At 49.9% G+C, this 24,645-nt stretch overlaps 3 protein-coding genes across 3 annotated transcripts in view; all 3 read right to left on the reverse strand.

Moving 5' to 3' along the window:
- The window catches only part of LOC131590142 (uncharacterized), a 30,358-nt gene extending 20,837 nt beyond the window's left edge, over positions 1-9,521 (reverse strand). Inside the window, exon 1 of the mRNA XM_058860042.1 lies at positions 9,469-9,521. Within this exon, the coding sequence (XP_058716025.1) occupies positions 9,469-9,521 (53 nt within the window). The remainder of the gene's footprint in view (positions 1-9,468) is intronic.
- Positions 1-24,645, reverse strand: part of LOC131590191 (uncharacterized) — a 141,173-nt gene that overhangs the window by 99,285 nt on the left and 17,243 nt on the right. The window lies entirely within an intron of this gene.
- The window catches only part of LOC131590198 (olfactory receptor 14C36-like), a 595,201-nt gene that overhangs the window by 42,211 nt on the left and 528,345 nt on the right, over positions 1-24,645 (reverse strand). The window lies entirely within an intron of this gene.

Below are 24,645 nucleotides of genomic sequence, written 5' to 3' on the forward strand. Positions count from 1 at the left end.
CCACTTCACTGCCTTGGACTCCAGCTCGTACTGGAGCTCCAGCATGTCCGGCACGGCAGCGCTCAGCGGTGGAGTCACTTCATTCAATGCACGATAGTCCACAGTCAATCTCCATTCTCTGTCAGACCTGCACACAGGCCAGATGGGGCTGTTGAAGGGTGAGTGGGTTTTGCTGACCACCCCTTGGCTCTCCAGCTCTCGGATCATCTTGTGGATGGGGATCACAGCATCTCGATTTGTCCTATACTGTCGGTGGTGCACTGTCGAGGTGGCAATTGGTACTCGCTGTTCTTCCACCTTCAGAAATCCTACTGCAGATGGGTTCTCTGACAGTCCAGGCAAGGTGTTCAATTGCTTGATGCCCTCTGTCTCTACAGCTGCTATCCCAAATGCCCACCTACGTCCCTTTGGGTCCTTAAAATACCCACTTCAGAGGAAGTCTATGCCCAAAATGCATGGGGCCTCTGGGCCAGTGACATAGGGGTGTTTCTTCCACTCATTTCCAGTCAGGCTCACATCAGCTTCCACTAAAGTAAAGTCCTGTGATCCCCCTGTCACACCAGCAATAGAAACAGATTCTGCCCCCACATGTCTTGATGGGATCAGCGTGCACTGTGCACCAGTGTTAACCAAGGCCTCATATTTTCATGGTTCTGATGAATCCCTTGTTCTATGGTCTTCCAACGAGTTTGCTGTATATAGAGATGGTCTGCACACAGATATCTTTGTGCCACACTTCTCAGGACCCATTCCAGAGACTATAAGGGTCAGCCCCCCTCATCATTCCTTGGTCAATAACCGGATCGTGTGACAGGGACCCCAGATGCCTCGCTTCAGTGCCATCCAGAACTGTAGCCTCACCTGCAGCATCCCACAGACGGACTAACCAACTAATTATAGATTCATCAGGTCACTGAGTGTAATCCTTTCTCAGGCCACAAAGGTCCTTCAGGGAGAAGGGCTCACCAGTGCCTTCTGATTTTTAATCAGTTGCTGGTCTTGAGGGTCCTTCCCCCACATCACCATTATCATCATCTACTGGCTGATGGGTTTTGGTTTTGAATTTCATGGCTCTCGTGGTAGGAGCAACAGACACTGGCTTAGGCTCACTGTCTGGTTTGGCTGCTGGCTTGGGCTCACTGTCTGTTTTAGCCTGAGTCACTGGGGTAGCTGCTGATTTATCTCCCTGCCCTACAGTATCTAGCACCGTGTGATAAGCATACGCTAGGGCCCAGCTTATTGCAATGAGATTTTTCTCCTTAGAATCATCATAGCAATTCTCTTCCAGATATTTCTCTACTTCATCTGGGTTCTGAATTTGTTCACGTGAAAATTCCCAGGCTGGGGGATCAGAAAATTTCTTCAGAGTCCGGCCCATTCTCTCCCATTCTCTACACCACTCAGGATTTCCTACACCTGAGTCTACTTCTGGGGCAGGGGTCTCGTTGGCTCCTCTGGATATCTCAGCCCTCACTCTAGAGAAGTTGCAGACCATATAGAGGAAGCTTAACAGCTGAACTACCAGGAAAGTGTCCAGGAAAGTGGTATCCTTAACACTCAGGGGAAACTGGGTATTCTCAAAGAGGGACATAACAGATTCAAAGGAGAAGAAGGAAAGAAAAGGCTGAAAAGCCTCATCCCCTGTTCTTCCTCTAACAAACTGGGTGCAATTACCAATAAACTCCCAAAATGTGCTACTGGGACTGGGAGGCAGGGTCGGGCGAAGAAACCGTAAGCCAAACATACCTGACAGAAACTTCAGTAGTTCTATAAACTTCCTATAAATCATTATCACCGAGCCCAGCACAATAACCATTCTAATCCATGCCCCTCTACTGTAAAAGAGGAAAAAGACAGGTATTAAAACCTCAAAAAATTCTAGGGACCAGATCCACATGAAGGCCTCCACCCCAAGAGATATTATGCATCCAAACAACATGGCTACTGACTGCTTTATCCCAATACAAAGTACAACCAAAATACAACCAACAATCAGTACAGGTTTTTCCACTTTCTCTTCCCACACTGGGTGCCAAAAACTGTATTTGTCCTAGTTTAGGGCAAATTAGGGAGGAAAACTCCAAATGGGGATTTCCCCAGGGAAATGCCCCCTCCCCACGAACTGGTCCGGGAAAGGGGAAAAAAAAAATTCTTTGGCGAGAAGTGGAAAAAGCTGTTTATTTAACAGAAATTGAATAATATTAAATAACAAAACCTCTCGCAGTTCAATGGGATGGCAAATCCAGGAAGAAAAGTCCTTTTCATGTGGTGTAGCTCGGCTCGCTCAGGTTCTTATCAGTCCCTCCAGCGCTGGAAAGTGCCGAGGCCCAGGCCCTGGTGGGCCACAGGCATGAGCTCCCGGGGTTTGGCTGGGTGTTTTTCAGTCCAGAGCAGGTTTGCACAGAACTAGGAAAAAAAAGAAGAAAAAGAGGTCCAGGGAACTCCTCTGCCTCAGCTAGCTAAAACTAACTAAAAGCCAGAGAGAAGCTCTGTCCTGCAGTGTGTCTGTTCTGCAGCCACCACAGTCCAGGAGCAGGATGTGGGTGAGTGATGTTTTGTTTTAACACAAACTGTGGCTTCTTCTTCCCCTTGCTTTGCTCTCAGAGCCAGTCTTAAAGGTGCAGTGTCGCTGCCCGAATCGGCCTCTTTTGCCTCGGCTAGCTGTGGCCGATGTCAGCGGCAGGAGTGGGGAACCAGGCTAGCACTGCGAGGCTCAACCTGGAACCTCCAGAGCTCCTCTGCGCTCTGGCGTTGAGGCTTACAGGGCGACACAGGTTGTGACGAAGGGAGAAAGAGTGCTCAAACTCCTCCGATTTCCCAGGAACAAGTTTATTCCAACAGGTGCAGAGCTGGGACCACAGGGGAGAGGTCTGAGCCGAGACCCTGGGCACCCCCATGCGCCAGGTTTTAAGGACCGTGGGCGGCTCGTATGGTGACCAATGGGACAACAGCCACGGAGGGGTTAAGGGTGGGGATTACAATATGCAGGACCAATGGTAGGGACCCGGGGGGGGGGAAAGCAACTGTACAATCAATAGGGCGTCGAGGAAGGGATGATAGGCAGGGAAAGAACTGGAACAAAAGGTGGGGGTTCACATAGATTGACAGGGCTTAGGGGCAGGATTAGGGTGATGGATGGGGAACAATCTGGAAAAATGGGAAGGGTTTACCATGATGGGCACCTGGGGACAAACCATTCTTTATGACCGGGGAGCAACTGGGGTAAACTACCTCTGAACTTAATAAAACCAAGCAATATGGGCGGCAACATCTCCCCCTTTCCTTTTAAGAAACAGAGGAAGGCGTGGGGTCTAGGGGAGCAGAGGGTACAGCAAACCATTCAGGAGTGGGAGAGGGAAGAGGAGGAGGAGGGGAAAGAGGGTTTACATCAACATAGTTAACTTGCCGTGGGGGGAATAACAAAGAAAGGATAAATTGAATTAACCACTTCCGCAATACCGCGAATGTACCTAATAAAATTCACAAAAACAATCTATAATATGGTTCTTATAACAGAAGAGAGCCATCCGGAGACACCCCATCCTGTAGGAGCACGGTGGCTAGTGCGACGTTCGGGGTGGTCATCCTTCTGATGGCTCTCTAAAATTAAAGGAAAACAAATACTTCAGTTAACATAAAGGGAGAGCAAAAATTCAATAGAGAAAAGGGGTTCGAGACATTCCTCCTCCTCGTCGTCCTCGGGGGTTACTGGGGCGGCCTGCACGGACGCAGCGACATCCTCTTGCTCATCTGGTGGCCTGGTAGGATGTTTTGGGACATAAGGTTTCACCCACTTTTGTGGGATCCACCTTAGTCCCTGGGGCGAGGAGACGCAAGCGTAACCTCGCCCCCAGGTCACCAGATCGAATGGACCCATGATCTTTTGGGTCTCTGGGTCTCGGACCAGCACTGGAGGGCGATGTTGGAGCTCGTAGTTGCTGGTGGAGTTAAAGTGCAGTGCCACTGGAGGATTGGGATTAGTATCAGTACAGTTCAGAAAATTGATAGTAAACAGCGCCTTTGATAGCCTATCCTGAGGGGCGCAACCTTTCATTGAATCCCATTGACGTTTTAGGACGCGTTTGAGCGACTGGTGGGCTCGCTCTACAATCGCTTGGCCGGTGGGGGAGTGTGGGATGCCTCTCTTATGTGTCACTCCCCAACTCTGCAGGAATTCTTCCAGTTTCCTGGAAATGTATGCTGGGCCATTATCTGTCTTTAGCTCTTTGGGGACCCCCAGCACAGAGAAAGCCTGCAAGAGGTGTTTGCAGACCTGCTCGGCTTTCTCTCCTGCGTGGGCAGAAGCAAAGACTGCCCCTGAGAAAGTGTCTATGGATACATGTACGAACTTCAGCCCGCCAAATTCGGGAATGTGAGTTATATCCATCTGCCACACCTCACAGCTCCCCAGGCCTCGAGGGTTCACCCCCGCCCCTAGAGAGGGCATGACAGTGGTCTGGCAATGGGGGCATGTGGCCACAATGGCTCTGGCCTGATCCCGCCGCAGGTGGAATTGGCGGACCAGGCCAGGCACATTCTGATGGAACATTTGGTGGCTCAGCTTAGCTTGTTGGAACCGATCGGGGAGCTGAGCCATGGAAACAGGGGCAGCGAGGGAATCAGCCATCTGGTTTCCCTCGGCTACTGGGCCGGGGAGATCTGTGTGCGACCTCACATGCATCACGAAGAATGGTTGCTTCCTGTGGGAAACAGTATATATTAATTTAGAAAGCAACTCGAACAATTTTGGGTTAGAGACCTCCTTCAGGGCAGCGTGTTCCGCTCTGGCAACCACCCCTGCAACATAGGCCGAATCAGTGACTAAATTGAAAGGTTCAGAGAACCTCTCAAAGGCCCTGACGACTGCATCCAACTCAGCAACCTGTGGAGATCCCTCCACATATTGAACATCTGCTTCCCACTGCTGAGTCTCAGGATTTCTCCAAGTCACCACAGACTTGTGAGATGCCCCGGATGCGTCAGTGAACACAGTCAGGGCTTTGAGGGGCTTCCTGCTCCGTACTTCTTTTGGAATTGGTTCGAATTTGGAATTGAAAAATTTGTGGGCAGGGGCATGAACAGAGACCTGGCCCTCAAAACTATCTAAAGCAATCTGGAGTGTCTCATTTTCCCGAAGTAACTGATTAAACATCTCTTTTGTCAGCTTATTTGGGGACTCTTTGTCCCGAGACAAGCTGACTGGTACCCGAATGCATGCAAAGTCGCACCCAGCCATCTCCCGAAGCCTGGCCCGAGCTCTCCCGATGAGCTGAGCCATCAGCTCCTGTGGCCGGGTGACACTTTTGGACCTTTGATGGCTCAAGAAAACCCACTCTATGATTAAGAGGGGATCCTTTGAGCCCTGGTCCCACTGAAAAATCAGCCCACTGAGGTGTGGCATTCTCCCGAGCACAATAAACTCAAAAGGCAGGGTCGGTTCGTACCGATGCGCCTGTCTTTCAACAAGGGCCTCTTCTACTTTCTCCAGGGCTTTCCTCGCTTCTGGGGTCAGGGTCCTGGGAGAACTCAGCTCTTTCTCCCCCTTCAAAAGTGTGAAGAGGGGGGCTAGGTCTTCAGTGGAAAGGCCCAGCCAAGGCCTGACCCAGTTTAAGGTCCCACACAGCGAGTGAAGGTCTGACAAGGTTTTCGGATTGCTGTTTATTGCCAATTTTTGAGGCACAACGGTCCTCTCAGCAATCCGCAGACCCAGATACTTCCAGGGTGGCATCCGTTGAACTTTATCCTCCTGGAGTTGAAAGCCTGCAGATGTTAAAGCCTTAACCACTCGGTCAAGTGATCGGGTGAGTAGATCGTCATGGGGGGCGCACACTAGGACATCATCCATATAGTGATGGATGATGACCTCCCCCATCTCTTTGCGCACGGGAGACAGCAATGAGGAGACATACCACTGGCAGATGGTGGGTGAATTCTTCATGCCTTGTGGCAACACCCGCCAGTGGAATCTCCTCATTGGGGCTTCTCGGTTGAGGGTGGGCACCGAGAAGGCAAACTGTGGGGCGTCATCAGGGTGCAAGGGAATTTGAAAGAAGCAGTCTTTTATATCAATTACGGCCAGATTCCAATTTCGGGGGAGCATCGTTGGAGTAGGCATCCCTGGTTGGAGGGGTCCCATGTCAACAATGATTTTATTGATGGCACGAAGGTCGTGAAGGAGCCGCCACTTGTCTTTCCCCGGCTTCCGGATAACAAATACCGGGGAGTTCCAAGGGCTGGTAGTCTCTACAATATTACCTTTTAATAATTGCTCCTCCACGAGCTCGTTGAGCGCTCTTAATTTGTCTTTTCGAAGCGGCCACTGATCAATCCAGATTGCTTCATCAGTGGTCCAATCAAGTTTTTGGAAGGGGCGCTCCACAGTGGCCGCTATTAAAAATCCCGAGGGGTTTTCGGGATTTCAATCTTTACCCCCCATTGTGACATAAGGTCTCTCCCCCACAAGGGAACCTGGAAATCCGCAATGAATGGGCGTAAATTTGCTAATTGCCCATCCGGCCCCATAATTTGCACTACGCTCCTTGATACTTGCGCTAATTGAGTACCCCCTATACCCTGAATTTTCCCTGCCACAGGTTGCAGCTCCCAATGTGACGGCCATCTCCTCTGGGGGATGATCGTCACATCTGCCCCCGTATCAAGCAGACCCTTCAGATGGACAGATTCCGCACCCTGCTTGATGCTGCAATCGATGATGGGTTTGTCCTCACCCACTATTTCTGTCCAGTAGACGCCTGGTGCGTGGTCGTTCACTGGGACTCCCTCCGGGACAGGAATATATTGGGCTATGATTTGCCCCTTTGGGAGAAAATATGGTGGGTGAATGCAGCGCGCTAAGAGGAGGAGATCTTCCGGACCCTCTGGGAAGGTGATCGGGGAGATCTCAATCTCTGGGGGTGTGTGTTTAGTGTCCCCGATGGCGATGTACTTACAGTCACATCCAGTGTTTTTCTTGCCTCCCTCCAGTGGATCCACAGCAACTACTGTCCAGTGCTGGGTTTGAAAGAGGATGTCCTTGGTGGTGGTTAGATGTCGCGTCCGGTTGGGTGTCCAAGCTTGATGTGAAAAGCCCCCCTCCCCCGCAAGACCTGCCCCATTTATCGCTTCGCGCGGGGCAGGCTCGCGCAGCTCCCCTAGTTTTTTTTTATTATTGTATTGTTTGCCCTCGCCCCCGCACTGCTCCCTTGGCTAGGATGCTCTGCCGGGCAGTCCCTAGCTAGATGTCCAGGTTGCCTGCAGCGGAAACACAGTGGTTGACGCGCTGGTGATGGTGGAAACTGCATCACTGCTGCCGTAGGCGCTCGTCTCAACTGTTGCGGTGGGATGGCTCTGGACATCCCCATCATCGGCACCTTCCTGGAGCAGGCTTCGATGAGGATGTCTAGTGTCGGGGTTGGGTAGAGAGGCAAACTGAAAATTATCTGTTTACAAATGTCATTGGCATTGGCTTTTGCCACTTCTAATACAAGCTGTTCTTGTAGATTTGCCTCTTCTACTTGCTTCTCTGCCTGGGCTTGCAATCTATTGATAAACTTATTAAAAGGTTCATTAGGGAGCTGGAAAATACTCATTAAATTTATCTGGGGTCCCTCCTCAGGTAATGTATTGAAAACCTTTTCTGCGGCCTCCATGATTTTAATCAGGACAGGCCGGGGTAATACCCTGGCCTGCTCCTCTGGCTTGTCCCAATTTCCCTCACCGCACAAGTGATCTAAAGTCAGAGGGACTCCATCTATACATCTATCAATACTGTGCAAGAGGCTTGGAAGGATGGTCTCTAATGATCTCTTCCACCCCTGTTTCCACAACCTGAAGTCAGCTGTGGAAAGGAGGCAGGAAAACAGCTCCTTCAGATCACTGGGCACCATTTCGTTCGCAGAAAAGGTAGCTTTTAATAGACCTTTAAAATATTCACTACCTCTCCCAAACTCCTTCTGTGCCTTGCACAGCTCTCTCTTAGTCTGGAAGGAGAGGGCTTCCCATTCCCGGGACCGCCCCCCCCTTCCACTAGAAGTCACCGGTGCGGCAAGGGGGATTTCTACCTGTTCCGGGTTCTGGCTTCCAGGCTTACCACCTCTAGCTCCCAAAGCATGGGAACCGGGTGTGGGACCGTGGGAACCGGAAGAAAGGGCGTGGGAACCAGGAGCCGGAGGGGGCGGGACTGGAGGACCGACTGAGGAGGAGGGCAAGGGGGAGGAGCGGCAATCAGAAAAGGCGGGGTTTAGGTGCATGACTTCAGAGGGGCCCGCCCCTGAGGAGGAGGAGGTTTTCGAGGGGAACTGGGTGGAGTTAGGGTAGGGAGAAGGGGTGGAGCTAGGGAGGAAAGGGTTGTTCCTGGGGGTCTGAAAGGGATTATGGGGAGAAGAGGCACAAGGGAAGGTCCCAGCCATGTGGTCCCCGCCATTTTGTGCCCTCCGGGAGCCCTCTTGAGGGTTAGGAGAGGGGTAGGGGAACACAGGGGAACACTGGAAACTGGGGGAAACTGAGGCACGGGGGTCTGAGGGTGAAAACTGGGGACTTGCAACTTGGGAAATGTTTAGCTGAGGGTTTGTAACTGGGGAGACGGGGGAATCGAAAAGTGCTCTGGTAACTTGGCCAGGGCTACCAGGGCAGGGGTTCTGGGAGAGACGTGGGGGGCCAGGGGTCCTGTTACCCTTGGGGGAACCCTGAACAGGACAATTTGCCCTGCAGGTCGCTCCGCAGGTCTCCCTCAACTCGGGATCAGGGGGAGAGGAACACGGGGATGGGGAAACTGGGGAAACCGGGGCAGTCTGTGGCAGCTGCTCCTGCAAATTTTTTTCTTTTATTACGGCAGACTGAATTAAGATAAACAATGTTACAAATTTGTCAGCCGATGTATCTCCTTCATTTACTAACTCTGTTAACTTTATTCCGACTTCATTCCAAAACTCTACGGTGTTTGCTCTGTCTGGGGTGAAGTTGGGGAAATGCAGGAACAGCCATCTCACAAACTGTTTCACCCTCCCACGAGAAAACCGTCTACTCTCTCCTTCAAGGGTAGTCACAACTTGGTAGAAAACTCTTTTTTGCTGTGCTGACAGACGTGCGCCCATCTTTTTAACCCCAGCACAGCAATTCCCACCACCCCCTGCAGCTAAAGGCACACGTAACAAAGTACGGGTCCGAACCGGGCTACCCCACACTCCCTCCCCGAGGGATTCTCAACACACAGCAGGGGGAGCTGCACACCAACACACAGCAGGGGGAGCTGCACACACTTGCACACCCCCTCGTCCCCCACGTGGGGCTACTCACCCAATTCCAGACCGGTGCTGCAGGAGACGTCCACAAACCCCGAGGCGATCGTCGGCACGTCGACGGTTGCCACCTCGATCCCCAGGAGCAGCACTCGACAAAAATGAGTTTGCTCTACCGGGGTAGCTGCCGCTCACAGTCTTTTGTAAAATCCACACAAGTGCGTAGATTCACCGACTTCTCCGGGGGTCTCCACGTCTCACGAGAGGCCCCGCGTTGAGCGTCATCTGTCGCTGCCCGAATCGGCCTCTTTTGCCTCGGCTAGCTGTGGCCGATGTCAGCGGCAGGAGTGGGGAACCAGGCTAGCACTGCGAGGCTCAACCTGGAACCTCCAGAGCTCCTCTGCGCTCTGGCGTTGAGGCTTACAGGGCGACACAGGTTGTGACGAAGGGAGAAAGAGTGCTCAAACTCCTCCGATTTCCCAGGAACAAGTTTATTCCAACAGGTGCAGAGCTGGGACCACAGGGGAGAGGTCTGAGCCGAGACCCTGGGCACCCCCATGCGCCAGGTTTTAAGGACCGTGGGCGGCTCGTATGGTGACCAATGGGACAACAGCCACGGAGGGGTTAAGGGTGGGGATTACAATATGCAGGACCAATGGTAGGGACCCGGGGGGGGGGGAAAGCAACTGTACAATCAATAGGGCGTCGAGGAAGGGATGATAGGCAGGGAAAGAACTGGAACAAAAGGTGGGGGTTCACATAGATTGACAGGGCTTAGGGGCAGGATTAGGGTGATGGATGGGGAACAATCTGGAAAAATGGGAAGGGTTTACCATGATGGGCACCTGGGGACAAACCATTCTTTATGACCGGGGAGCAACTGGGGTAAACTACCTCTGAACTTAATAAAACCAAGCAATATGGGCGGCAACAGTGCAGAACTTAATATATAACATAAACCAGACGACTGGGGATACCAGTATCATGAAGTCACCGCAGGAAAAGTTGTGAGCCAGTGTGGACAACCTTGCTCCACATTCCCCAACCCCATCCTCTGTGTCCTCCCTCACCTGGGACCTGCTTTGCTTGGAGAGCTGCCTGCACTCAGGAAAGAGAGGTTGTTCCCTTTATATTTTGAAGCAATCTGAAACTCCTAAGTTCCATTGTTGAAAACAGACGCACTCCTCAAGTGTGTGCCAGCCCAAGGTGCCACCAAGGAAGTTCCCCTTCCCCAAGGCAGAACCCTGCAAGGAATGTTTGAGACCTTTGCACTCCTTGACTGAGGCCCTGCAGTGTCACAGAGGCCCCTGGGTTCCATGAGGTTCTGCACTGTCCCAGTGGATATTTAGCTCTATGGAGCCCCACGCTGTCACAATGCTCTTTTTGGTTCCACCAGGCCCTGCTCTGTCACAATGGGCTTTTGGTTCCATGAGGTTCCGTACTCAGCAATGGTCTCTGTAGTTCCAAAGAGTCACAAGGGCCCCTTGGTTCCAGGAGGTTCATTGGTGTCACCATGGTCCCTTGGCTCCATCAGGCATCCCAATGTCACAAGGGCCCCTTGGTTCCAGGAGGTTCATTGGTGTCACCATGGTCCCTTGGCTCCATCAGGCATCCCAATGTCACAAGGGCCCCTTGGTTCCAGGAGGTTCCTGGAGCAGGACTTCCCCTGGGCCACAGAAGGGCTCCTCTGCTCTGTCCAGCAGCTGGGGCCAGAGCTCAGGGCATCTCCCCCTCACAGGAACTGGGCAGATAACCCAGGCCGGACATCTGTCCTGTCCTGACTTCTCTCTGCTGCCAGGGAGCTGCAGTTCCCAGCTGGCCAGAAACATCTTGCCTTGAGAGCAGCCTGAAGGGAGATGAGCCTTGGATTCTGGAGTGACACACACTTCACTTTACAAACTAGAAAAGCTACACAAAACTTGCACAAAGCACAACTCTTCTGCATAGCCCCTGGAAACGGGCAGGGCTTCTGTCCCAAGCCTGGATGCATCTTGGTGGTTCCTTTCTGGAAGCTGAGGGAAAGAAAGGGCTCCATGTGTGCTCCACCATCAATTGGGTGCTGAGTTCCATTGACTCCTAATCTGTGCCAGCTCTTCACGAGCTGTAATACAGGTAACTTGATTGTGCACTGTGTTTGTATCCACTAGGACTTCTTTGGGTTATCCTGTGGAGGAAGCAGTCTGTTTAAAGTCTCTTGTCTGTTAATCTTGAGTCCATTCAGTAAATAATTCATTTTCTATTCGACCTAATGGGCCATTCTAAAGAACTTGGGAGCAAGAGCAATTTGGGGTGCAGGTGGCCTGAAACAGAGCTCCTGCCAGAAACCTGAGCATTGGAAGGACTTGGCTAAGTGTTCACTCCATTCGTAACAACAGATTTCATTAAAAAAAAATACAGAGAGAAGAAATTTTTTCTCATATATTCTTTTCCTGTTTATGCACTGATATCAGCAATCCCCAGGTGATATTGATCCCCAGCACCTCCTCCTGCACTCTGAATAGATCTGAAAATCAAGACCCTTCATGGCTGACAATCCATCAGACTTTGTCCCTACCCCCACCCCACCAATTCCCTCATCCAAGCCCTGGCACTCAGAGCAGCCTTGTGCAAATCTGAGCTCCCTCCCCTCCAGGCTGTGCCTGCAGCTTTCAGCTCCTTGGCTCCAACTCCCACCTGCTTTCCTTGCAGAAGGAGCTGCCCCAGACACAGAGGGATGTTCATTCCTTGTCAGCAAACAAAGCAAGGGAAGGCACAGCTCCATCAAAGCAAAAGTCATTCCTCTGCTGGATATTCAATCCACTTTCCACAGCAGACAGTCTCAGCGCAATGGAAAACACCTTCTGTGCCCAGCACAGGTGCCAAGGTGCCCCAAAGCCTCCGTGCCCCGATTCTGCACAGATTTGCTCTTTGCACACACGAGGCACACGCTGAAGTCACCAGCTGCCTCCATGGCCAGAGGGAGGAAAAGAGAGAAAGTGGCTGAAGAGCTCTCTTGTGCAGAGCCACAGCTGCACTAATCCCAAACTTGTGGGATTTCTCCCAGGAACTTGATCCAACAGCCTCTGCAGCATCTGTTCCCCGGCTCAAAATCTGGCTGGATGGGCAGGCCCGAGGAGTGCTGGGGAATGGAGCCACATCCAGGGGTGTCCCCAGGGCTCAGGACTGGGGCCAGCTCAGTTCAATCTCTTTATTGCTGCTCTGGCCCAGGGCACCCAGGGCACCCTCAGGCAGCTGCCAGGGGAGCCCAAGCTGGGCTGGGTGGGAAATGCAGGCACAGAGAGCTCTCAGGACCTTGAGCATCCAGGCCCAGAGACAGAGATGGACACAGAGTTTGACCTGAGACCTTGGGGAAGGCTTGGGCCTTTACAACAATGAACCTGTACAAACATGAAGGAAGAATAGAAGCTTGTAATTTAAGTCAAAATATGTTTGAAACATGCTTTCAGTAAGTAGAAATATGCTTTCTATAAGGGAACTAATATGTTAAGTTAGATCATAGAGATTTTGAAGTTTCACATATAACCTTGTTCTAAAGTCAGTAAGAAATTACAGATACAGAAATGGAAGTTTCTGTAGTGTTCTATGGTTGGATAAGAAAAGACACATTGCAGCAGCATTGTGTGAGACAAAGCAATTGATGATTGGTTTATGAAAAAGCTGGTGAGCTTTTGTGTGACCTCTTGATTGGTTAAAAAGTTTATAAAAGACATTGTAACTAGAATTTAGGTGGCTTCTGAGGTGATGGTGTTGAATGTAACACCTTAAGTGTCTCACCCTTCCCTGAGACTGATGGACTATGCAATAAAATACCTTTTCTAACATCACTCAGTTGGCCCTGTGTGCTCTGATCCCAATAGTCCTTTTCCTCATCTTTGGGAACCTTATTCCCCCAATAAGGAATGGGGGTTGTCCTTACTTAACCTCCTTTGCCATTAATGTATTGATAACATTATTTTTATTATCCTTCACAGAAGCAGCCAGGTTAAGTCCTAACTGAGCTTTCACCTCTCTCATTTCCTTTCTGCATGACCTAAAGACATCCCTGAATATTTCCTGAGTTTCCTGCCCTTCTGTCGAAAGGTGATGTGTCCATGGTTTTCCCTGAGTTCCTGGAAAAAGCTCCATGCTCAGCCAGGCCAGGCATTTTCCTCCCTGATTCATCTTTTGGCACACAGGGACAGGCTGCTCCTTCCCCCTTAAGTTTACTTTCCTGAGGTGTGTCCATCCTTCCTGGACCCCTTTGTTTTTAAGGGCTGTTTCCCTTACAAGAATCAGTACCTGATTCAGTTCTCCCCAGATCTGCATCCTGAACTGGCCAAAGTCTGCCCTCCATAATTCCAGTGTAGAAGTTTTGTTTCTGCCTCTCCTTCAGTCCCAGAATATTGAAAACTCGATTATTCCATGGTCACTGTACCCCAGGCAGCCTCTGACCACCACATCTCCCAGCAGCCCTTCTCTGTTTGTGAACAGCAGCAGACACAGCTTTCCTTGGCACTGGGAGTGTGCCCAAAATTCCCTAAAATAAAAACTCCTCAGCAGCAATGCAGCATTGAGAAGCAGCATTCTTTATGTGGCCGGATGCTCGGGGGGACAGCTCCTCCCAAAGCCGGGCATGCTGAGCACAGGGAAGTTTCTGTTTCTATTCTGTATTTTGCACACACCCATTCATTGATTGTCCCAGACTAAACAGACATATGGTAATCATGAGCCCAAAATGATGAACATATTTCCCCTCCCCTTTCCACATGCATTCTTCTGTGCTGGGGTCTCTCTGCTGGTCCCTGCTGGTGCTGGAGCCCAATGTTCCAGTGGGCCTGGCTGAGCTGGCAGGACACTGAGGCTGGAGAACTTCCAGTTCCCCTCCTTCCACAATGGGCATTGTGTGGTGTCCATGGGCCAGTGGGTTTGGAGAAGGAGCAGTGTGTGCTCACCTGGGGTAGACAATTTATCATCTGGTGACATGAGGTGACAGAGTGGGCTGTGACATCACAGAGTGGGTTATGTGAGGTCACTGAGCAGCTATGACATCATGGGCTGTCTCTGTGACATCATGGGCTGTCTCTGTGACATCACAGACCGGGCTGTGACATCATGGAATTTGCTGTGACATGACAATGGGACATTGTGACATCACAGAGTGGTTTGTGACATCAGAGATGAGTTGTATGACATCATCGAGGTGACTGTGGCATCACAGAGCAGGATATGACATCACCGAATTTGCTGGGACATTACAATGTGGCTGTGTGACATCACAGTGGTTTTTGACATCACAGACCCGTTGTGTGACATCACAGAGGAGGCTGTGATGTCACAGAATTTGCTGTGACATAACAATGTGGATTTGTGACAGCACAGAGTGGTTTGTGACATCAGAGACCAGTTGTGTGGTGTCACAGGCCAGGCTGTGACATCACAGGGTGGAGATCTGACATCACAGAACTGGCTGTGACATCACAGATTTGGATGTGACATCATAGAGCAGGCAGTGACATCACAGAGCAGGGTGTAACATTACAATGTGGCTGTGTGACATCACAGAGTGATTTGTGACATCACAGACCAGTTGTGTGACATCACAGAGAAGGCTGTGACATAAATGAGTTGTCGGTGACATCACAGAGATGCCTGTGATGTCACAGAGCAGGCTGTGACATCACAGAGTTGGCTGTGACATTACAGTGTGGGTGTGTGACATCACAGAGTGGTTTGTGACATCAGAGACCAGTTGTGTGACATCACAGAGTTGGCTGTTTAAAATCACAGAGCAGGCTCTGACATCAGAGATCAGGCTGTGACATCACAGGGTGGAGGTCTGACATCACATAGCAGGCTGTGACATCATAGAGCAGGCTATGACATCACAGAGCTAACTGTGACATCACAGAATTCGCTGTGAAATAACACTGGGGTTTTGTGACATCACAGAGGGGTTTGTGACATCAGAGACCAGTTGTGTGATGCCGCAGAGCAGGCTGTGACATCACAGAGAAGGCCGTGACATCACTAACTTGGAGGTGATGTCACAGATTTGGATGTGACATCACAAAGTGGTTTGTGACATCACAGACCAGTTGTGTGACGTCACAGAGCAGGCTGTGACATCAAAGGGTTTAGGTCTGACATCATAGAGCAGGCTGTGACATCACAGAATTTTCTGTGACATTACAATGTGGTTGTGTGACATCACAGAGTGGTTCATGACATCAGAGATCAGTTATGTGACATCACAGAGTAGGCTGTGACATCACAGAGTGGAGGTCTGACATCATAGAGCATTCTATGACTTCACAGAACAGGCTGTGACATCACAGAAGAGGCTGAGACATCACAAAGCAGGCTGTGAAATTACAATGTGGGTGTGTGACATCACAGAGTGGTTTGTGACATCAGAGACCAGTTGTGTGACATCACAGAGCAGGCTATGAAATCAAAGCGGTGGTTGTGACATTACAATGTGGCTTTGTGACATATCACAGTGGTTTGTGACATCAGAGACCAGTTGTGTGACATCACAGAGGTGGCTGTGACATTACAATGTGGCTGTGTGACATCACAGAGTGGTTTGTGACATCACAGACCAGTTGTGTGACGTCACAGAGCAGGCTGTGACATCAGAGGGGGCTGTGTGAGGTCACTGCGTTGGTCACTCTGCCCCAGCCCCCCCTCACACTGACCCCCCCAGAGAAGTCCAAAACTGTTCATGCCCAGTGGGGTCACAGACACTGCCAGGGGCTCCTGTCATGGGCACAGTGGGAGCTTCAGGCAAAGGTTATTAGAGAAGCTCCTGTTGGGTCACCAGGTGCAGAAAGGACCCCCAACACCCCAATTACACCCCAAGATCCCCCAATTCAGGACCCCCAGGATTTCTAAACTCCTTCTGTGAGAGGAGTTCTGGGAGTGGCTGGATCCAGTCCGAGCCCCAGGATTTGTAAAGGATTTCTCTATAAAGGATTATAGAGGTGGAAATGAAACTTTGTACAACTTAGTCCCTCAACATGAAGAACAGCAAAGCAGAAATATTTATATAAATATAGATGTGATTAATTAGGATCATGTCTCAAAAAAAAAAATCTTAATCGGAATTATTTACTCCACTGTATAGTGGCTGTAACATCTATTTTAATATAGTGCTCTAGGAAAGAAAAAACACTGAGATGAAAGAGGCCCTCAGGCTCCTGAGCTGGACAGAGCTGACCCAGGGGTTTGGACAGTTCCGAGCCTTCATCCCTGAAGACCCTTCAGTGACCACCAGAGGGAACTGCGCATGTCCAGAGGGGCATGGAGCTCATTACCATATGGAATGGGGATGGGAGGAGCCAGGAAATGAATATGCATGAAGCACATTTTACAATCCTATGCATATGGAATACCTTGGGGGATAAATAGAGAATGTACACCTTGTGACATTTGCACACGTCTTTGGAGGATCAATTTCCCGTGTGCCCGGGTGCCTGTCAATAATAAATAATCAAACCTACTTTAAAACTACTGCAGTTTTAGAGTCTTTCCATGTGTCAGTTTTGGGGAGCCAGGCAGGAGTCCTCTCTATCCCCCTGTGGGAGCACACGGGGGATGGACTCCCCAAGGCACGCCCCGGGATCTTCTCGGGGTACTCCTCAACTCGTGCGCTCACCGCAGGGATAGACGAGGAACCTGCTGCCCGTGGATCAAACGGTTTGTATTATAATCCAGCCTCGGGGGGTCTGGACTAAAGGGCTGCTGCTGAGCCGCAGGGAGACGTCCCTGCGCGTAGCCTCGTCCCTGCTGGGGTAAGGTGGGCTTGCAAGTGACCATGGGTCAGTGAGCGGTGCAGGGACCGCTTGGGCTGATTGCGGGGCCGGCAGGAGGGTACCGGCTGGGGCCGGCAAAGGGGGGTTCATTGACCAAAGGGATTGGCCACTGGCAATTCTGGGGGTGGCTGGAACGAACCCCTGTGTTAATGCTGCTATTTGGTGAAGTGTGTTATGTCCAGACTTTTGGTTGTGTGTGAGTGACTGAGACAGTGGCTGAGACATGGTTAGGACAATTAGAAGTGTAAGAGCATGACTCAAAGACTGTAGTTTTGGGGTTTTTCACCTTCATTTTTGGATTTTTAGCAGTCATTGTGTATTTTCACAGAACTTTTGTGATTTGTGATTTGTGTGTATTTCTGTAGCAATACTGCTCTCTTGTGTCAAAAGTTATAATCCCAGCACTCTGGTAACTTTCCTTCGCTTTCTGTGTTGGATATGTTGGTTGTTCAATCTTATTAGTCATAACAAGTAGTGGAAGGGCTGAAAGAACGCTACAAGCCTGGCAAGGCAAATTAAAGGACTACCTCTGCCCCAGAGGATTGGCCTGGACCCTTGGGAGTTTGTAAACCCAGGGCACCACTGGACAGATAGAGGGAACGAGCGGGTGTTATTAGAGGGAGTTTATCAAACTTCTGCCGGAAAGATCACAGCTTTGGATTGGAAACAGCCCTCTCCTAAAGATCTGGAAATCCCAGAAGGGACAGAAGGGATGCCAGGAATAGTGTGTATTTGTGGTATTGGGGTGTTTCACTCACAACAGGGACAACATTTTGCGTGGGTATTATTCCAGTGTAAGGTTTGTGCACCACGCTGGCACTGCTCTTCTGCCCAACAGCCGAGGGGGTGCCCGCAGTGTGAGCGAGGACAGGTTGGTCGTGAGCCTGAGATCTTAAAGCCTGTGTGTGGAAGGACCCATTTTGTGCCTCAGACTTGGGTTGTGCACAAAGAAGAGTGGGAAAAGACTGTGAGAAATTGTGAGGAAATATTTAGGTGGAAATGGGATAAGACAAGAAGGAGAAGATAAAGAGGGCAGGAGAGAGCAAAGATGTCCAATTCAGTGAATTGAATAGTAATTTGGCATAAAGAATACAATTTATTAAAAGAATACAATTTAGCAAAAAAATTGCAATTTATATACGTCATTTGCCAGTAATTAAGTATGATTAAAGCATAAGCAAAACCAACCGGTGAAGGAAGAAGGCTTCTCAACTTACCTGACGTACGAAACATGGCAATTCAAACTGAACGTATATAGTGCAGGCCCACTGGGATGTGTCCTATCACATTGGAAAAAATTGCAAGCACTGGGGGCACTGAGAACAAAAAGAGTTCAATAAAATATTGTTCTCACTGGTGGCCATTGGATCGCCTGGATGACGGTGCAAGGTGGCCCCCAGTAGCACAGCAGAGTACAACACCCTGCTGCAGTTCATGCTTTTCCTTAGACACCAGGGGAAGTGGGATGAGCTTTTGGCCTGTGATATGTTTTTCTCCCTCCAGAATAACCCTGAATGGCAGAGGGACTGTGGGATCAAAGCTCCCTCTGATCCTTTGGTGTTGGCCCTTGAGAAAGAAAATCAGGCCAACAAAGGGAAGCTCAAACGGTGCTGTTGGAGCTGCAGCCTCGGCCAGAGGTGAATCAGGCTGAGTAAGGCCTATCCAGCAGCAGCCCAGCAAGAACAGAACTGTAATAATTTAATCAGCCCTCCCTTTAGGAGGCAGGAGGAGGAAGAGGTGCACTTGGAAGCTCCATTTACCCCTCTGACCCCTCCACACCTGGAAGCTCCATTTCCCCTCCACCTCCTCCCGACAGCTTTAAGGGGGCATCAGCCCCAACACCCCCAGGTAGCCCAACTGCATCCCGGAGCAGAGAGCAGGTACTACAGGCACCCTTGTGGGAAGCAATAGGACCAGAAGGGCCAATGCTAGTTAAGGAACCATTTTCTCCTCTCGACCCAGAGGTGTGAGAAAAGGTCACAAAGAATTATCAAAGTTACCCAGTAAACACTGCCAAATGTTTACGATATATAATCCAACAACATAACCCAGATTGAAGTGACATGAAATTCTTATTAGATGCATTAACCAAAACTGAGAAACAATTGGTTCTAAAACCAGCAGGGGACCTGGCAACGGACCATTATAAAACATTACAAATGGATGGGAAAGAATACTTTCCTCTCCAGGACCCGCAATGGAATCCAAATCAGTTGAGTGGAAGGAAAAAGTCAGAAAGCTCCCAGGAGTGGAGAGTGAAGGGAGTGGAGAGGGCTGGACCTAAAACCATGAACTGGGCAGCCTTATATGCAATCAAACAAGGTCCCTCAGAATCTCCCTTGGAATTCCCAGATCCTTGGAAGGACACAATGCACAGACACACACCACTGGAGCCGGGCTCTGAAGTAGGAATACAGCAGCTAGTTAATATTTTTCTGGAACAATCCACGGTGGACATGAGGTGTAAACTCCAAAAGCTTTTGGCGGCAAATGGGTGAAACTTAGAAGCCTTATTGGAAGAGGCATGGAGAGTTTTCAGCAATTGAGAAGAGGGATATAAGCAAGAAATGAAGCTGGTAGCAGTGGTACAGGAGAAAGGAAAAGGGAAAGGAAAGCACAGACAAGGACCACCCAAACAAGGCTCGTCTAGACTGGGTAGAGACCAATGTGCGAACTGTGGAGAATTAAGTCACTGGAAAAATGAGTGTCCAAAGTGGGAGCGAGATGGCCAAAAGAAACAAGGGAAAGGAGGGGTGGTTGCAGTCACACATCCACAAGAAGACTGAAGGGGACCCAGAGAGTCCACCCCAACAGACCCCCTGGTTATAAAAATTAAACCGGGAAAAAAAATTTTAAAAAGTAGAATTTTTGGTTGATACTGGAGAAACACTGTTGGTTTTAAATAAGGCCTTGACAGCTGTAACTTATGAGAACTGTGTTATGTTCAAAGGGTGTGGTAGTTTAGCATTTAGGGAACAAAGTGGGAAACAGCCACAGAAGTGATTACTCTGAGAGAGGCTGTGGGGAGTTCCTTCTGTGCTTGAGATCAAGCCAATAGCTGGCCAGTTCTGACAACTGACAGCATTCTGCACCACTGCAAAGTAACTTCACCTTTGTGAATGGCACCTTTTAAAAACCCAAGGCCAGGAACTGGTCTCTTTCTTTGCAGCCTTGAAAGGCAGCAGAGCTCTGGTGTGGCTGGCCCCGCTCCCCCGTGGCCTGTGCGGCCTGGGGGGGGCTGGGCCGGAGCCCAGCTGCTCCCGGGGGGAGATGGAGACTGCGGGATCCCCCCCAGGCCAGGCCAGGCTCTGCTGCGGTGCTGGCTTTCCCGGGAAGCCCTCCGGGTCCCGTTCCAGCGGGGTGGCCAAAGCCCTTCCCAGGGGAGCCCCCGGCCCCCAGGCTGGGCCAGGCCACGGCTGATGACACTCGCCAACACCCCCCCTGCCCCCCGGCCCGCACAGACAGCTCCTGAGAGCTGGCACCAGCCACACCTGAAATCCCACACCACCACTGCCTGCCATGGCTTGGGACAGATTTAACCCTTCCACTACACAGAGGAGACCTGCAGACTTTAATCCTCTCTCCAGGAAAAGAAAAGAACCAAGTGACACGTAAAAAGACAACATGAAACACCAAGGTCAGTAAAAGAAGGAATCAAGCCTCAGATGGAAGGAGAATGAGGACATGCTCTAATAAGCTGAAATAGTCTTTTGGTAGGACCATGGAGATGAATAATTATGTTCTGAAAAATAACTCCTTTAATTCATGAAAGAGTATTGGGGGATTGAAGTATTCAAGCTGTAGATCTGGGCAAAGGTATCCATTGAAGAAGCCAAGCAGATGGTGGAGTAGCTGTGATCCCATGAGAGCTTGAACAGAGAGAGAGGGAGATGAGAGCTGATGAAGACCCTTTGCCCCCAGGGAGAGAAGAAGAAAACCTCTATTCTCAGAGATGAAGAGAAGCTTTGCCTTTGAATAACTCATCCTTAAAATAATAGCGATTGAGCTCATAGCCCATGAACACACCTCTGAGTGGTGTGAAAATGGGAGGAGAGGGCAGAGTTTTTGCCTGTGTGACTGACATTAGTAGAAATGAAAAGCCACAAGAAAACTGTTTCTTGTGGAGAACTCCCCATGGCATGACAAGAGAAAACTCCTCTCCCTGCACAGACTGATGAAAAGACTATTGTATAGTTGGCACTGCTTTAACATCCCAGGTTTTGTCTCTGTCATGTCAGTTGGGAAAGGAAAAGTTGGGTGTGTGGGGAGGAAAGGTTTCTAAAGCTTTTATGCTTGTTTCTTATTCTTGTAGTCCTGATCATAAAGTTTTTTATTCCTATTCAGTTTTAAGCCTGTTTTGCCCTTCTCCTAATCCATATCTCACAGCAAGACAGAAAGAAGTACTCTGGTGATTTTAGCTAGAGCTAAAACCCAGCACACTCAACCACTCCTGACAGGACTTGTGCTCCAGACCCCTCAGCAGCCTTGTTGCCCTTCTCTGGACACGCTCCAGCCCCTCCATGGCCTTCCTCAATTGGGGGCCCAGGACTGGACACAGCACTCGAGGTGTGGCCTCAGCAGTGCCAGCACAGGGGAAGAATCCCTGCCCTGCTCCTGCTGGCCACACCATTCCTGATCCAGGCCAGGGGCCATTGGCCTTCTTGGCCACCTGGCCACACTGCTGGCTCATGTCCAGCCTGCTGTCCATCAGTGCCCCAGCTCCCTTTCTGCCTGGCCGCTGTCCAGCCACTCTGGCCCCAGCCTTGAGCACTGCAGGCCTTGTTGTGGCCAAAGTGCAGGAGCTGGCACTTGGTCTTGTTACACCTCACCTTGTTGGCTTTGGGCCCTGGATCCAGCCTGTCCAGGTCCCTCTGCAGAGCCCTCCTGCCCTCCAGCACATCCACACTCCCACCCAGCTTGGTGTCAGAATGGTTCCATGAGGCCCTGGAGTGTCACAATGGTCTCCACGGTTCCATGACACTCCGTGGAGTCACAGTGGATCCTTGGTTCTTTGGGCCCTGCAGTGTCACAGTGGATCCTTGGTCCTTCTGTTACTGTGGGGTTAAATGTCTCTGAATAATGTTTCTGAAAATCATGTAGAATTAGGCCACAAGAATGTTTGGTATTAGGGATGGTCTAGCAAGCTGAAATGTTTACGGTAACAGGAACTGGTGCTTGGGGTCTCCAAGATACCCACCCAGAGATAAGATTTGTACATGTTCGTACAAGGATGAGCTAACTCTCATGAAGCAATATCGATAAAGTTAATGAAGCAATATTAATGAAGCAATATTGATAAGGTTGTTATAGTGATTATTGCTACAGCTGAAATTGTAGAAATATGTGCACTTTGGACAAAGACGATGGAGCTAGATTTGGGTTGCTGATACCCCTAGTTCCCACACGCTTCAATAAAGCACCTGTATATAATCAATCTGTGATTATGTGTGTTCCTGAACGCTGACATTTTGGTGACCCAGATGGGACCCTGTGAGTGCTGCTGAGCGAGTTCATGACCCGATCACGCTCCAGCCGGCACCGAGGGATTCTCGGGGAGCCCATCTGGCCGTGACCGTCTCCTCTGCTCACAACGTCCCTCTGAGAGAGGTAAGGTTCTTTTCGGTCTAGTCTGGTGCCTGCCAATAAGACACAGCGAAATCTCCGCACGGTTGGGCTGGAGGAATTCTTGGTATTGCCCAGGCGCCGTCTGTCAGACAACTGCGAAAGTGTTGCAGGTTCAGCATCAGTGTTGTGTGGTGTATTGTAACTGTAACATGGAGAAGCTTAAAGGGATTTGAGGTGGCAATGCCCCTATAGCACGTACTTCTCCTTTGGGGTGCTTATTGGCACATTGGAAACAGGGTAACTTTGGGAACAAGGTTTACGTGAAGAATAGTTGATTGATTATTGTAATTCATGGTGACCAGGATATGACCTGGACAGTGTTGAAAAGGGGCCAAGAAATGGATCTTTGCAGTATAACACCATTTTACAGTTGATGTTGTTCTGTAAGCGAGAGGGAAAATAGGGTGAAATTCTGTATGTAGATTTGTTTTTCTATTTGAGAGACAAGGCAGAATGGCAGGCTGAGTGTGGATTGATGGCAGTTAAAGCATGTGTGAGTGATAAATGGGAGGTTTGTGTAAAAGGAAAAGTTGTTTAGAGCACCTGGCATTAAAAGAAAGTTTGCGTCAGGGGAAAGAGATGGATGTTGATTTACAAGTGGTTTCAGCAGAACCAAAAGAACCTGATTCTGTTTTGTCTGCCCCCACTTCACCCATCCTATTTCACCTAACCCTATCTCACCTAACCCCACTTCACGTTTCCCTCTTTATCCTCCTCTACCGCCTTCACCTGATCCTTCTTCTCTGGGAGATGATCAAGATCTAACTGTGATACAAGGAAATGTGAAAAATGCTGGGGAGAAGGATAGCAGTAGCGGGGGTGATGATAATAAATCAGTGACACCGGTGTCCCATCGGACTCGGTCAAAGCTTGCTCTGGTTCTGGGTAGAACGGGAAAAGATTTGGGCAGACAAAGGCGGACTGTGATTGCCCCCTTGAGACAAGGAGTAGGAGTAGAGGGGCTGGTGTTTGTAAAAGTTCCTTTCTCCCCTGCAGACTTGATACTTTGGAAACAGTCAGCTGGAACTTATACAGAAAATCCTGATAAAGTAGCAGGGGTGGTAAAAATGATCATGAAAACTCAGAATGCAGATTGGGAAGATATACAAGTAATATTGGATAATTGAATGGACTCTACTGAGAAAGAGATGGTGCTTAGAGCAGCGAAGGAGAAGGTGAGAGAAGATCTCAGAATTGGGGTGGCGACAGGGACTTTAGATGAGAACTTTCTGACCAAGGATCCAGGGTGGGATCCCAATGCCTTTGGGGACATGTGGAGGCTGAAGAGAAATCAAGAGTGGGTCCAGATAGGGGTTGGGAATGCTATACCTAAGGCTATGAATTGGTCTAAATTGTATGAGGTAAGAGAGGAAAAGAAAGAATCCCCTGCTGCAGTTTTGGAAAGGCTTAAGGAGGCAGTGAGAAAGTATAGAGATCTTCAACTAGAAACAGAACAAGCGAAAGTTGAGCTTGCATTCATTTTTCTTGGGCAGTCACAGGATGATATTAGGAGAAAATTGCAGAAATTAGAAGGAGAGAAATTGTCTTGGTTCTAGAAGACAGGTGTCTGCTAGGGAGAGCAGAAGCCTCCCTTGGGATGAAAGAATGTAGACCCCCTCCCTCCAAATTATTATAATTTTGAAATCAAGGGGCCTTCAGGCAGAGATCTGGGGATAGGAATAAGAGTTCTTTACTAGTATAACCAGGCAAACAAACAACAATAACTACAGCATTAACAAGAAAACAGAACCAGAGACCCCGTGCTGAGACGGGATGGAGGAGAGGCTTTGTTTTCACAAACCCCTCGGGCGGGCAGTGCCGGTGCTCCTGCGGGGCTCTGAGGAACACTCGGCTGGAACAGCAGGGATGAGCTGAGATCCTGGGCTGGTGGATGAGGTGGAACAGCAGGGATGAGCTGAGATCCTGGGCTGGTGGATGAGGTGGAACAGCAGGGATGAGCTGAGATCCTGGGCTGGTGGATGAGGTGGAAC

This window comes from Poecile atricapillus, chromosome 32, assembly GCF_030490865.1.
Source record: "Poecile atricapillus isolate bPoeAtr1 chromosome 32, bPoeAtr1.hap1, whole genome shotgun sequence".
NCBI classification, from domain to species: Eukaryota; Metazoa; Chordata; class Aves; order Passeriformes; family Paridae; genus Poecile; species Poecile atricapillus.